Raw genomic sequence first — 15,026 nt, 5'->3', positions numbered from 1 at the left:
TAATAATAATAAAAATAAAAAATAAAAAAAAATAAAAAAAAGACACGGAGAATTTTATGGTTATATTGACCTGATCACAAAAAAAAATTATATATTTTTTTTTGTAATACTTCTTAATTGTTGATTGAATAAAATTGCAATTTATATGGATTGATGTAAATTAGTTATATATTTGTGTATTGATACAACCATTTACTATTTCTTGAAGATCAATCTTTCCTCCGGGTGAACCATATATCCAAGAGAATAACCATGACCTATTAGAAGAGCTTTCCTTACCTATGAGTAAATATTTCATAGTAACCTCATTAGATGGTCATTAAAACATTAAATATAGTTAGTTATTAGCATAGCATAAAAACATTCCCCCTAAAGTAGTTACTAATACAAATAAAAGAAACTTTATGTATAGTAAAAACTTGAAAGATTTTATTGAAATTGTTCGTTTAAAAATATCTACAAAAGCTAATTATGATTGGTTCTTACATATATGGTAAGTATATGCTAAGATGAGTTAAATTCAATTTTGAGTTAGTGCAAAGTTAGAGTGATAAATTTGCATGCAGAGGAGAGTGAATCATATAATAGGTATTCAAGCCCTTTTACACCAAGATTTTATTCAATTTTTTTTTCCTTTTATCTTGTACAAGGTATTATTCTCTACTGTCGAAAATGACTGAACTTTGAATTATGTCAAAATAAAATTAAGGCTCGAATAGACCTTACTAGTCAAACACACAAAAAGGAGTGTGAATCTTGATCTTGCTTTCTTACATTTTAAGCTATAACATAATAAATTAAATATATAGTTTCAGATGAATACATCTTAGATTTTTTGATATCTCATGCTATTTAATTAAGTTAAGCCTCTTTAGTAGAATATAATATATGAAGTATTAGTATATTCTAAATAAAAGTTGGCACTAGTTTTGGTATCCCTATTAATGAAGCATCTCTTGCAAAAGAAAAAAAAAAGTAGGTTTACAATTAATGTGTTGTCTTTTAATGACTGTCTCAGCTTAAATAACTATATGATTCTGCTCTTTTGATGATACAAAAAGACAAGCCAGTTAACCATGATTTTAAAAAAAAATGGCATTTGGTATTCAAAATTGATCACTAACATGGTTAATTGATATATATATTCGTATAGGCATTACAATAAAAATAAATTTTAGAGGCAATAAATATGTACATTAACAAAAAATATTTAAGCGTTTACCAGCATTAGCTAATTTCCAACATCGCTTGGCTTTAGTTAGGGACATTTACAAAGAGTGTTAATTGTTTCTAAAAAATATATTTAGAAATAATTAAGCTCTTGCCGTTATAGATCACTTTTGATGTAGTGAGACTCTCTAATTAAAGAGCAAGACACTTTTTGAAAGAGAAGTATTTGAATTTTAGACATTTGATTAAGAATAGATATTTATGAAAAAAAGTGAGTGCTATATATTATATTGTAGATGCCATGCTGCATCTTATACAAAAAAGATAAACTGGAAAAAGTCTTGCAGGCAAATTTAATACTCTACATGGCATCTGTTAGAGATAATCTGTATACAAATTATTCGAGTTATCTTGTATATTACATAATTAATTTGGTAGCTAAATTACTATTTTTTTCAAACTCATAGATAAGCTTAAAATGGGACTAGTTCAAACTCTATCCCTTTAGGAGTGTTGTAATATATAGTTAGATGATTCCTCATGAAATATAACAATTTCTCCATACTTTTTATATCAACTATCTTAAGAAAAACTAATCGAGTATCCTAACCTAAAATTTAGTCTCACAAAATTATTATTTTTCAATATTCTTAACCAGATTTAATAAAAGAGAATTTGTAATTGAAAAGTAGCGTTAAATTAATTATGTGCCCATAGATATTATTCTATGACCTTAAGGAATTTAATCATCTCGATGTTGATTAGGGTTTCAAAATAATTCATCTCAGGATAAAACATGATTATTTTATAATATTGACATTTTTCAAATTAGAGAATTTCGGCAAACTCTACAAATGGAGCAAATCACACTTTGACATCTTACTTTATTTTTTTAAAACAGTGCAGAGAAATAAATGGGAAAATACCGTTGTCTTTGTTTAAAATAAGACAAAAAAATAAAGAGAGGCAGAAAAATACTTTCAATCAAAAAACATATCAAGCACATCCACCTATCATCATCGGCATAATCATAAAAAAAAATCGTTAAAAAAGTGTAAGTCATTATTAAAACATTATAAAGTTAATTATTCCTATCAAGAATTTGATGGCTTAATGCACGAGGGAATTCCTTCATTAGCTAATCCAAAGATCACGGAATCAAATCTCATTCATACACCAAAATCCCAACAACAAATCGATTGCAACACCATGTCTTACTTGTAATGAATAATATACATTTTAATAGTACGACGATCAACTTTAACACATGAAATTCAAATAATTGAAAGAGAACAAGTTACAAGCCAAACCAAGTTTTCATTGCCATAAAACATCACTCTTACACACGATTTTATAACATTAAAATTACAACAAAGAACCCCACTTAAACAAAATTAGTTTCCTCACCCTAAAGAAATTAAAACACCCCCTTTGACCTAAATTACACAAACCAAATTAAAGCTTAAGTTAAAACAAGAAACAAGATTAATTTGAGTAATTATCTCAAATTAATTAATTATTACTACATGTCCCTAACTTCAAACTCATTACGATTCTTAACAACAATATCATACATATGCATGGACTTGAATCTATTGAAATCCTTTGGTAGAGAAATAAGATGAACAGTTGATCTTTTGTGGAATTGAAGAAGGTCGGGATCATCATAGTATCTCTCCCATCCAAGAGAGTACAAATTCCTCTCAAGAGATGCATATGATGTTATTACTTCATTACTAGAAAGGTGTACAAGCACTTTACGACGTCCCGTCGCACCGTGGAAGTCACCAGGGTTCTCAACTAGCCTCACTACTCCATTCTTGAATACCCAAACACCAGACATGTTTGAAAAATATGAATGAAAAAAGATGAATATGAAAATAGTTAGTAAGTATTGTGTGTGAAGTTGAAGATGGACTTGAGGTGAAGTGTGAGTGGGTTTTTATAGGGGTTTCTGTGTAATAAAAAATACATAAGGTGGCAAAAAGTAATTTTTTTTTTATATAAAATTGATAATAGGTAGGATTTAGGAATGTGGCTGCTTATAGGATTTAGAATTATACTAACTTATCGTACGTTCATAAGATTAAAGCAAAAGAATGGGAGAATATTTAAATGGCCTAAAGATGCCCTAATTTGCCCTATTGAAATTAGAATCTTCTCCTAAACAATCACTAATTAATGATCTTATGCTCATTAGATGAACCTAATTCTTTTGGTTAATGGGTTCCAAGCATAATTCTTTAATTTGTTTAGTGCTAAGAACAATCTTCTATTCTTATATCCATTGCTTCCATGATCATCCCTTCACTAAAAGAAAGAATTTTTTTTTAAAAAAAGAAGACATTTCGGGGAAGTTTAATTTGTCCCATCTCATTATGATGTTTCTTTTAATCCTTAATTAATGTCTAATAACAATTAAAAAAAATTATGCAAATCAATGAGAAATTTTTGCTATGATACGTGATATTCCCACTCATTTCCCATTGAACTAGCTCAATGAAAAACGTATGGTGGGAAACAAATTCTCGACAATATACCAAAATTTTTTTTTATTTTTTTCATGTAATCTAAATATCTGTGTGAATAGCCACTAAACGTTTTTCAAAGGGAAATTTCAATGGGATAGTGCATGTTCCAATTTGTTTATCTAGTTTTGGTGTGACATGAAGTTTAAGAAAATAAATAAGACTTCTAAATCTTGTGATTTTAAACTTAAGATATGTAGAAAGTATCAAAATGTTATTTAATCTTGTGTTCTAAACATGACATGTGAAAAATTGAAATTAAAGAGTATCAAAAAGAAGAAAAAAACTTTTTTTCTTAAACAGACTAAGAAAATAAAGTAATAAGACAAAGAAATTAAAACGGATCAGGGAGTATTATCTAGCATGAATAACTTCATTATGGCTTCAATTATAATCACTTTAGGCTTATAAGAAAGGTTGGAATTGATCTACATCTAATTTTCTTTCATTCCGTAAGAAACCAAAATAATAATGTAGTCTAGTTACTATCATAACATGACAAAATTAAAGGGTTTATTAAAGCAATTAAAGAATGTTTCCAAATATATATGATAACTTTCTAAAAATGGAAGACAAAGTGCAAAAACGGAATAGGACTAGATAAAAATGAAGGAAACAATTAAAAGTGAGAGAAATGGAGATCTCTCATGTCCCATACTTTTTGTGGATATTGGATTGGATAGGAATAGGATTTAATGAGTGAGAAGTAAAATCAATCTTCGTTCTCTTCTGTCTTTTTCACTTTCCCCTCCCATTCCCATATCACCATTTCAGTGTACAAAGAAGAAGTCACATTATATGCCCATTCATTTGAGGAATGGCCTTTACTGACAAGAATATCAAATAACTTAATTGTTACTACTCTTTTTACACACTTTTTTCATGATCACTTTGAGTTCATTGATCCCTTTGTCAACCCACACCCCAAGTGGCATAGTTACATGATTCAAAAGGATTTTAATTGGATGTAGAGGCGGAGCCAGGATTAGGAGTACTTTGGAGGTTCAAAATTTTAGGACAGAAGAGAAAAATATTGCAAAATATGCCGTCTTTTCAGGAAAAAGAGAAACTTTTGTTGATAGTGATGAGGTTCAAACCCACAAGATTAGTGTGGATAGCATAACCACAACCATTTCTTTACCACCGAGACACCAATCAATTTTGTTAGGAATTCACAAATTTATATATATATATTTAGTTTTGTTGAAAGTGAAATTCACTCATCGAAATTCATAAAGTTAAAGTTTTCGCTCCACTTATAATGTATGGATTGAATTCAGAACCAACATACTCATATCTATAAATTATTGAATTATAGAGTCAAAGCCTTTATGTCAAATTATTATGCATGATCTCCGTGAAAAGAACAAAGGAGATTAGCCAAGTTGTTGCCTTCGCTTTTTATCGCATGGTGCACGTGTTGATAAGGCTCTTATAAGCACATGTAAATGGCTCCCAATTAACCAATTGCACTTTTGTCAGAGATTAGACTCCATTACTTGGCAGAGTAGTGTCTGGATTCTTCAAAGTTGATGATGAGACCCCTAGCTGGCAAGCTTCCACAACTTCTTAATAAAGGTGTCAATTGGGCCGGGCCGGGGCTGAGCCTAACGACGCCAATCATGGACCGGGTTCTATAGAAGGGGTTGGTTGTCTAGCCTAGTTCACGATCCGCCAACATTTTACCTCTCAGTTATCAGGTTGGGGATTTGTGGGATCCATGTGAAATTATTGATTAATGAGACATTATGACATTATTTCAAACTATAAGCAGAATTAATAAATGGGAAAATTATGCGGTTAAGCAAACTTATACTATTTAGTTACTCATCATAGCTATAGTTTGCTATAATTACCACTCACAATTAACATTATACATTAATTACGCGGGCTGACTTCGAGTTTGTATAATTAGCCACGTTTGTATATGTATAATTCGCCAAAATATACAAAATACATATGTATAATATACAATTATCTAACCTATATACATATACAATTCACCTTTCTCCCACTCTCTGCCCGCTCCCGCTCGCCTCTCTCCTCCTTCTCCCAATTTCGCTCGCCTCTCTCCTCCCTCTCCCAACCTCGCTTGCCATACAAATGCATATGTATAATATACAATTATCTAACCTATATACATATACAATTCACCCCTCTTCCCTCTCTCGCCCGCCTCTCTCCTCCGTCTCCCAATCTCGCTCGCCTCTCTCCTCCCTCTCCCAATCTCGCTTGCCATATATACAAATACATATGTATAATATACAATTATCTAACCTATATACATATACAAATCACCTTTTCCACTCTTTGCCCCCTCTCTCTCGCCTCTCTCCTCTTTCTCCCAGTCTCGCTCNCGTCTCCCAATCTCGCTCGCCTCTCTCCTCCCTCTCCCAATCTCGCTTGCCATATATACAAATACATATGTATAATATACAATTATCTAAACTATATACATATACAAATCACCTTTTCCCACTCTTTGCCCCCTCTCTCTCGCCTCTCTCCTCTTTCTCCCAGTCTCGCTCGCCTCTCTCCTCTCTCTCCCAGTCTCGCTCGCCTCTCTCCTTCCTATAACATATAGCTACAAATTGTAATGATCAAACTATAGCTATGGAGAGTAATTAGACTATTTTTGAGTGGCTATATGTGAAAGTTCCCCTTAATAAATATGGTAGGAATTTTTGTGTAATTAAGTGTGTATATATATATATATATATATATATATATATATATATATATATATGTATGTATGTTCAAGATATAAAACATACAATATATATATATATATATACACAACTTACAAGGTATTAAAATAAACGTATTTTGAATTTTTATATGTCAATGCTTGTTTAAGTAATATCTGTTAATATTATTTTTCAAGTTTTGACTTACATATTATAGTGTTTGTAAATTTAATTTTCAATATATGTTATGTAATTGTAACGACCCTTCTAGTTGTTTTGGGTAAGCTAATCGTTAAAGAAATTGGGTGAGAAACTTTCAAATTTAGGAGTTGAAAATTCTAGTTGTTATGGGTAAGCTAATCGTTAAAGAAATTGGGTGAGAAACTTTTAGATTTAGGAGTTGAAAATTTCAAGTTAGGCAACGCTCAAATAAAATCTAAGCGAGGTGAAGTCTAAGATAATCTGAGAAAGGATGGGGTAAAATGTCTAAGTTTGGGTTGGGTTTCCTTTTAACTAAGACATTAAGGAGTCTATAGGACTTTTCAGAATTAAATTCGAATGAGTAGAACCCCGATTGAACTCGACTTTAAGGGATTGGTCTAGAATATAAGTTTTTTTTATCAAGATTATTTGTAAGGGTAAGTAGTTCGTTCTCCTAATCCAATACTTTGATTCATCTACCATAGGATCGATAGTTATGACTCTATGGGACGGTTTGACTTAACCTAAGAGGAAAAAATCTGTTATACCAAGAATTGTGGGGTGTAAAACCCCGAGTTTTGGTTATAAACTATTTATTCATGATTATATTATCATAATTCGCTAGTGTAACCATAAAATTGGTAGTTTTATGTGAATTATTGGTGGAAAAGCCCTAGGTTGAGTGCGATGATCATGAGATCAGCTTGAGGTTTGGGATTAAGACACAATTCAAAGATGTTTAGGTCATTTGAGGTTGATTTTGTGTTGGTGTTATTATTTTTAAACATAGATCAAGCTAAAGCTTTGCAAAAGGGGAAGACTCAGATCGAGTAAAGAATTCAAGCTTGGTTTATGGTAGGTGATGGTTGAATTGTTTTCCAATTTACATTATGTATGCATGTTAACTGTTTCGTTAGTATTGTATGTACATTTCATGTTCTAGGTAATAAGGGAATGAATGCCAATGATATCCATTGTTCTTCTCATATAATGAAATTGTCTTAATACTTGTTGATTTTACAAGTGTGAGTTATTTTCATCGCGTTGTGATTTTTTTGATGTCTGTGACTTTCGGTTGAATGATACATAATTCTATTATGGTTGGCCAGGTACCACGCCTGATACATGTTTGGTTGAAATCTATGTGCTGGTCCATGAGTGGTTGGATCATTGTGTTAAATGTTGGAGTGGTTCTTGTAGACCGAGTTTGCAAGTTAAACATTGTAGGTGATATCTTAGAGATCCTTGGGTGGTTTCAATTACTTGAAAGGGGTGTAGAATCACATAATTTGTTGTAGATGTTAAGTTGGGTTGATGATTGAAAGTTTTGTTAATATTTTCTTACTTGGCTTATTCATGATTGTCCTGTTTTACTAAGTTATAGTTATATATATATATATAATTCTCCTTCGTCTCCTTCTTCCTTCTCTTTTTCTTTAAAAAAAATATTTGGCGTACCACAAACATAAATTATTTTGAGCGAATTATATATCAAAAGACTCAGAACATTGAGATGATTTTATATCTACAACTTGAGAATGTTTAGAGGTGATTTTAAGTTACTCGTTATTGAATAACTAGTCTATACTTCATGTATAGTCAGCGTATACTTCATGTATAGTTAAGCTCTATTCAGCTTTTTAAGTGTACCATAATGTATAGTCAGTGCATAGTTCATGTATAAGTATTCTATATTGTATAGTCAAAGTATACTTTATATAATGTATTGTATAAACAATGTAGATAGAAGTATGCATATATTTTTGATACATACATATACATAAATATATATGATTATACATTATGTTTACAATACCTATACATTGCATTACTATTTATACAATATAGACACATTACATGTACAATAATTATTGGGCAATCTACATAAATCTCACTATTATGTCATCATTACTAGGATTCACGTAAGTTTAAAATATTACTTCATATACCATATTTCGGCCTTTGGATACATGAATCAATCCTCGTCAGATACATGTATCCGTCAGTTTTAAAAGTCGAGATACATAATTTATTAATTTAAATTAAATGTGTGTAACTTATTTCCTTAATTAAAGGAATAGTTAATGATTAATTTACAATTCAAACGGATTTACAGCATCACAAATGCTTAATTTAAGAAGGATATCACCTTTTTAACAACTTTTGAGTATAATTACTCTAACAACTTCTAAAAGCAATTTTAAAAAAATCTAATTTTTTTCCATTTATTTTCCAACAACACCAAAGTGAACAACTTTTTCCAGAAATTCGAATTTATTTCTTTGAATTTTGACATTTTTTTCATATTTTTATGTTTAGAGAACAATGTGTATCTCTTACTATGTATATGATTCATCCACCTAATTTCATTAAATATATTTCATTAGGTGTATCTGTTATATATACGTATATATAATACATAACATGTATTTGAAACTTGTTATGTATCTGAAGTATGTATCTTAATATTCTATATTAATCTTTTCAATTGAATTTGATTTGATAAATGTGCATTTTGGCATTGGTAGGTCTTTATTATCGCTAACTGCGCCAATAATGAATTTGTGATTGTCGTAATTCCGTAAAAGTGTGATCTACAACAATCTCATTGAAGTATAACCAGATACATGACTGGATTGCCTCGGATATATGACAGAATCGTCTCAAATACACTAAGGGAAACACACTAGATCATGACAGAAAGATCTCAGATACATAGAATAACATGCTCAAATACATGACAGAAAACAACTCATATATATTTAATAGAAAATACATATACATTTAATAAATAAACAAATATATAAAATAAGAATATATGCATAGAAGGAAGATACATAGAGGAAGGGCAGATACATAGAACATTTAGATATGTATAACAAACACTGTATCTCTACAGATTAGTCGTAAATTCACCAAGTCTGAAACTTGAATCCAACACTGATATGACTCTGGATCTTGTCTTTCAACTTCCTTTTCTCCGTTCTAACAACCTGTTCCCTTTAACCTTAGTTGTTGTAATACCATTCCTGTTTTTTCAATAATGAAACACCACCGCCGGCTGAGGTTCCCTAAACATGTCAATCAAACAATTTTATGACCATAAAGTTTTTGTTCCTATTTTTAATTCTCAAACAAATAAAAAGAAAATCAAATTTTGTACAAATAAATACCCAAAAAATATTGTAATACTTTGTTTTCAATTCAATTCACTACAAAAAAAACTGTTAAAAAATGATAGACAAAAAAGCGACGGACGGAGCAACGAAAATTGCCATACTGCCCATCGCTTTAGAATAAAAATATTTTTTTAAAAAATTATATTACAAAAAGCGACGGACAGCATCTCTTAGTCTGTCGCTTTATTTCGCGGATTTTTACGCCAAATAGATATATAATTAATTATTAAAAATAGTTAGAGACGATGTCCATCGCTTTTTATTAAAAATAATTATTTATAAATTAAAACATAAGCACGACATTGTCGCTTTTTATTAATTTTAACTGATTAATTATTTTTTAAAGAAGCAACGGACAGCATCTCTTAGTCGTCACTTTTTAGTTAAAATACTGGTCAAATCATTAATAAAAGTGACAGACAGTGTCTCTTAGTCCGTCGCTTTTTGGTCAACATGTTGGTCAAATATTTTTTAAAAAGCGACGGACAAAGAGACGTTGTTCGTTGCATTTGTTAAAATATCTGAAGCACAGATGCGAAATTCCCCATTTTTCCATCTCTCTTCCTTCTATCTTCTCTTCCTTCTCTCTTCCTCTCTATAGACGCCGACAAAGAGACGTCGACGCTGCCTGTGGCCGCTGCCCTACCCCACTGCGCTGTTGCCAATGTCGACCCCGACCCCACTCCATTGTCTCTCCATTGTCTCTCCACTGTCTCCTTCTCCTTTAATTCAAGGTTAGGGTTTCATTAAATTATTTTTAGTTTTTTTCCAATTTGAGTATTGAATTTGTTAATTAGTGTGTTGAATTTATTTTTTTATTGATTGTTAGTTTGATTGATTGTTAGTTAGTAAGTGAATGATTTAGGGTTTTTTATTGTGTTAATTAGTGTATTGAATTTGTTTTTTATTGATTGTTAGTTAGTTAGTTAGTGAATAATTTAGGGTTTTTGATTTTAGTTAGGATTGATTGATTGTTAGTTAGTGGAGTGTTAATTTGAAGTTAGATGAATTGAAATTTGATGAATTGAAGTTAGATTTAGAACTTGAACTTGAAATTTGAATATAACTAATTAATTCTTGAGTTAGAATTTTATGTATAACTAATTTTAGAAATTGGATATATATGATGAATTTAATTAGAACTTGAAGTGGTTGAACTTAATTAGAACTTGAATATAACTAATTATTCTTGGCTAAAAATTTTATATATAACTAATTTTAGAGATTATATGAACTTGAAATTAGAAATTGAACTTGAACTTGAACTTAGAATTTGAATATAACTAATTTTTGGATTGGAAGTTTATATATAACTAAGTTTAGAAATTAGATATGAACCTGAACCTGAATATAATAACTAGCTAATTTTTGGATTTGAAGTTTATGTATAACTAATTTTAGAACTTTGATATGAACTTGAATTTATAACTTGAACATTGAACTTAGAACTTAATAACTAATTCTTGATGACCTCAATTAATTAGAACTTAATAATTAAACTTTGAAGTACTTATTAAAATCTTATTGACCTTAATATATTTAAACTTAATTATAACTTTCAACTTAATTTATAATAAGTTGAACTTAATTAGAAATATAATTAATTATTTGAAATCTTAAAGTTATTAAAATGTATGAATTAATTAAGCTTGAAATGTAGTATTTATAAACTAATTAATTAGGTATATAAGTAATATTAAATATAATTATTAATTAATTATTATAAATATATATTAACAATTAATTAATGTAGTAAAATTATTATTAAATTTAATTTATAATATAATTGAATATCTATATTTTTGTCGATGGATCATCGTTTGTGGATGTATAATATGCATTATGAAACTAGTGTTGGTTTGAAACCTGAGTTTATTGACGGTGTTAGAGATTTTATTGTACATACAATGACACTTGACATTTTCACTAATAATAGATTGGTTAGGTTTCCTTGTAATGCATGTAAGTGCTTAAGATTTTTTACCCCAAATGCAGTCATGGTTCATTTGTACCGTAATGGATTTAAGCCTAGATATTTTGTATGGGTTGATCATGGAGAAAGAGATGGATTGAATGGTATGTTTTATAATTTGATGCATGTGGATGAATATAATATGCTTGCACCACATGGCCAAATTAGGGTTGAACATGATGATAGGGTTGAACATGATAGGGTTCATGAAATGATCAATGATGCTTTCGGGGTTCAAGGTGGGATGGAACCCGAACACTATTTTGATGAAGCTCCTAATGAAGAAGCAAGATGTTTCTATGATCAATTAGAAGAGTTTAGTCGTCCATTATTTGAAGGGAGTCCACATTCTGCCCTGTCAGTTGCAGTTAGATTAATGAATATTAAATTAGATTGGAATGTTCCTAATGCGGCTATGGACTCAATGGTTGACCTTTTGGGTGAACTAGTTAATCCGGAGTTTAACATACCTAAGAACTTCTATCAGGCAAAGCGTTTGGTTTCCAAGTTATGATTGACGTATGATAGAATTCATTGTTGTGTTAATGGTTGCATATTGTTTTACAAGACTGATAGTGAATTAGAAAATTGTAAGTTTTGTGGACATGCTTGTTATAAGAGGACTCCGATTGAAAAGATGGTCCCAGTTAAGGCGATGCATTATCTACCAATTATTCATAGGTTAAAGAGGTTGTATGCATCAATGAGGTCAGCCCCACATATGAGATGACATCATGAATATAGAAGGTCGCCGGGTGTCTTGTCTCATCCATCTGATGGTGAAACATAGAAGCATTTTGATAATGTATATCCTGATTTTGCTAGTGAACCAAGAAATGTTAGATTGGGGTTGTGTGCAGATGGCTTCACACCATTCTCTAATGCCGCTTCGCCATTCATGCTGATCGGTATTTCTTACTCCGTATAATCTTCCTCCTGAAATGTGCATGACAAGTCCCTATATCTTTCTAAGTTGTGTTATTCCAGGTCCCCGTAATCCAAAAAAATTGATTGATGTCAATCTACAACCATTGATAGATGAGCTCAAACAATTGTGGTTTAAAGGCGTTTTGACTTATGATATATCAACTAAGAAGAATTTTGTTATGCGTGCTTCTTTAATGTGGACTATTAATGATTTTCCTGCATACGAGATGTTGTCTGGTTGGATGACAGCTAGAAAACTAGCATATCTGTATTGCATGGAAAATAGTAAGGCATTCCCTTTAAAGTATGGCAGAAAAAATACATGGTTTGATTGTCATTGTCAGTTCTTGCCAATGGACCATGAGTTTAGAAAGATGAAAAATGCATTTAGGAAAAATAAGATTGAAAGGGACCCCCCCCCCCCACCTCTATTAGTCACAGGGCATCAAATTGGGGAAAGAGTTTCTCAATTACCTAAAGTTACAAAAGCTTCACCTTCTAAACTTCCTGGATGTGGTGTTGAACATAATTGGACCAAACAAAACATATTTTGGGAATTGTCGTATTGAAAGGACAATCTGCTACGACATAATCTTGATGTGATGCACATTGAAAAAAATTATTTTGACAATTTGTTTAACGCAGTGATGGATGTTAAGGGTAAGACAAAAGACAATCCAAAAATCTAGAATGGACATAAAGGAATATTGTAAGAGAAAAGAGTTATGGATGCAGAAATTACAAAATGGTAAAATAGTTAAGCCCAAAGCCAGCTTTTTATTAACATTGGATAAGAAACATGAAATTTGTGAGTGGGTTAAAAATTTGAGGATGCCGGAGGGCTATGCTTCGAATTTAGGAAAGCGGAAAGATATGAATGAAGGAAAATTGATAGGTATGAAAGTCATGATTGTCATGTGTTCATGGAAACTTTAATTCCTATCGCTTTTAGCCATCTACCCGAAAAGATATGGAAACCAATCACAGAGATAAGGTTTTTTTAAAAGAATTGTGTTCTGAAAAGTTGTTGGAGAGTAGTTTAGACAGGATGGAGGAAAATATTCTTGTTATTACTACTAAGTTGAAGAAGATATTTCCATGTGGTTTCTTTGATGTGATGGAGCATCTTCCAATTCACCTTGTACAAGAGGCCCACCTCGAAGGTCCAGTTCAAACAAGATGGATGTATCCATTTGAGAGGTATCCATTTGAAATATTCACTAAGTTATATATATTCACCAAGTCTTTTATTAACATATATATACATATATACATGCAGAAAAATTGGTAGTTTCAAGCAAACAATTAAGCAAAGAGAAAAGATCAAAGGATCAGTTGTTCAAGGTCATATTGGGAGAGAAACTGGTGATTTTTATTCTTATTACTTTGGTGATGATGTGTCATGTAGGAGAAATAGGCCCAATCGCAATGATGAAGGCGATATTGATCCTTTATTTCCACCGATATCAATTTTTAATCAAAATGGTCAAGGATATAAAAAGCGTGGAAAACAAGACTTTACTAATATGGAAATGCAATCAGCTGTGACACATATTTTGCTTAATTGTCCAGAGATTCAACCATATCTCAAGTAAGTATTAAAAATATGTTATCAAATTACATACTAATAAGTGTTCATTAACTAACGAAATACTTGAATGTAAAATGATCAGCTTGTTCTTAAACACATGAGGTAATGAAGTCATATATACAAAATTTTCCAAATGGCTAACAAACTATGTAAGTGTGAAATCACTTAGTATTTAATAATATATTCATGTTATACTAAATTATATTACTTGAAATAACAATCACGTAGGTTTACGATGAATACTCAAGTGTCCAACATTTACAATTAGTGAAAGAAGTAGCACTTGGACTGAATCTCAAGTACTGACAATGAATAAGTATTGTGTCAATGGTTTTAAGTTCCAAACTGAAGAAGTTACTAGAAACGAGAAAATAAATAATAGTGGTGTCTACATACAAGGTGATGTTGATGGTATTGGCCAAATTATTGAATATTATGGTGTCATTCATGAGATTATTGAAGTGAGGTATTCAGGTTGGCCTAAGAAGAAGATTGTATTGTTTTGGTGTGAGTGGTTTGACCCATCACATAGAAGCACAAAGGTAGACCATCAACATAATATAATTGAAGTTAAGGACACCAGAAAATACAGAAGTTATGATCCTTTTATTATTGCACAAAATGTTAAACACGTGTATTACGTTGCATATCTATTGCGTAGAGACAAAGTTGATTCATGGGTTGTTATAAAAAGTAAGTCTGTGGGAAGATTTGAAATTGACAATGTCTTAAAATGTGGCGTATCAAAATGATGTTGCAATTGTTCATTAA

General features: G+C 30.9%; 2 protein-coding genes across 2 annotated transcripts in view; one reads left to right on the top strand and one right to left on the bottom strand.

Moving 5' to 3' along the window:
• The window catches only part of LOC125853815 (mitochondrial thiamine diphosphate carrier 2-like), a 216,221-nt gene that overhangs the window by 43,353 nt on the left and 157,842 nt on the right, over positions 1-15,026 (top strand). The gene's annotated exons all lie outside the window — the stretch shown is intronic.
• LOC125853850 (flowering-promoting factor 1-like protein 3) lies at positions 2,468-3,226 on the bottom strand. The gene has a single exon (XM_049533603.1). The coding sequence runs from the start codon at positions 3,011-3,013 to the stop codon at positions 2,693-2,695; it is 321 nt and encodes a 106-aa protein (XP_049389560.1). The 5' UTR covers positions 3,014-3,226; the 3' UTR covers positions 2,468-2,692.

The sequence above is a fragment of the Solanum stenotomum genome, chromosome 1 (genome assembly GCF_019186545.1).
Source record: "Solanum stenotomum isolate F172 chromosome 1, ASM1918654v1, whole genome shotgun sequence".
Lineage (NCBI taxonomy): Eukaryota > Viridiplantae > Streptophyta > Magnoliopsida > Solanales > Solanaceae > Solanum > Solanum stenotomum.
This window is presented reverse-complemented; position numbering and strand designations above follow the sequence as displayed.

Bases quoted from the DNA above. Each gene is read 5' to 3' on its own strand.
- LOC125853850 (XM_049533603.1), bottom strand. From the start codon at position 3,013: ATGTCTGGTGTTTGGGTATTCAAGAATGGAGTAGTGAGGCTAGTTGAG.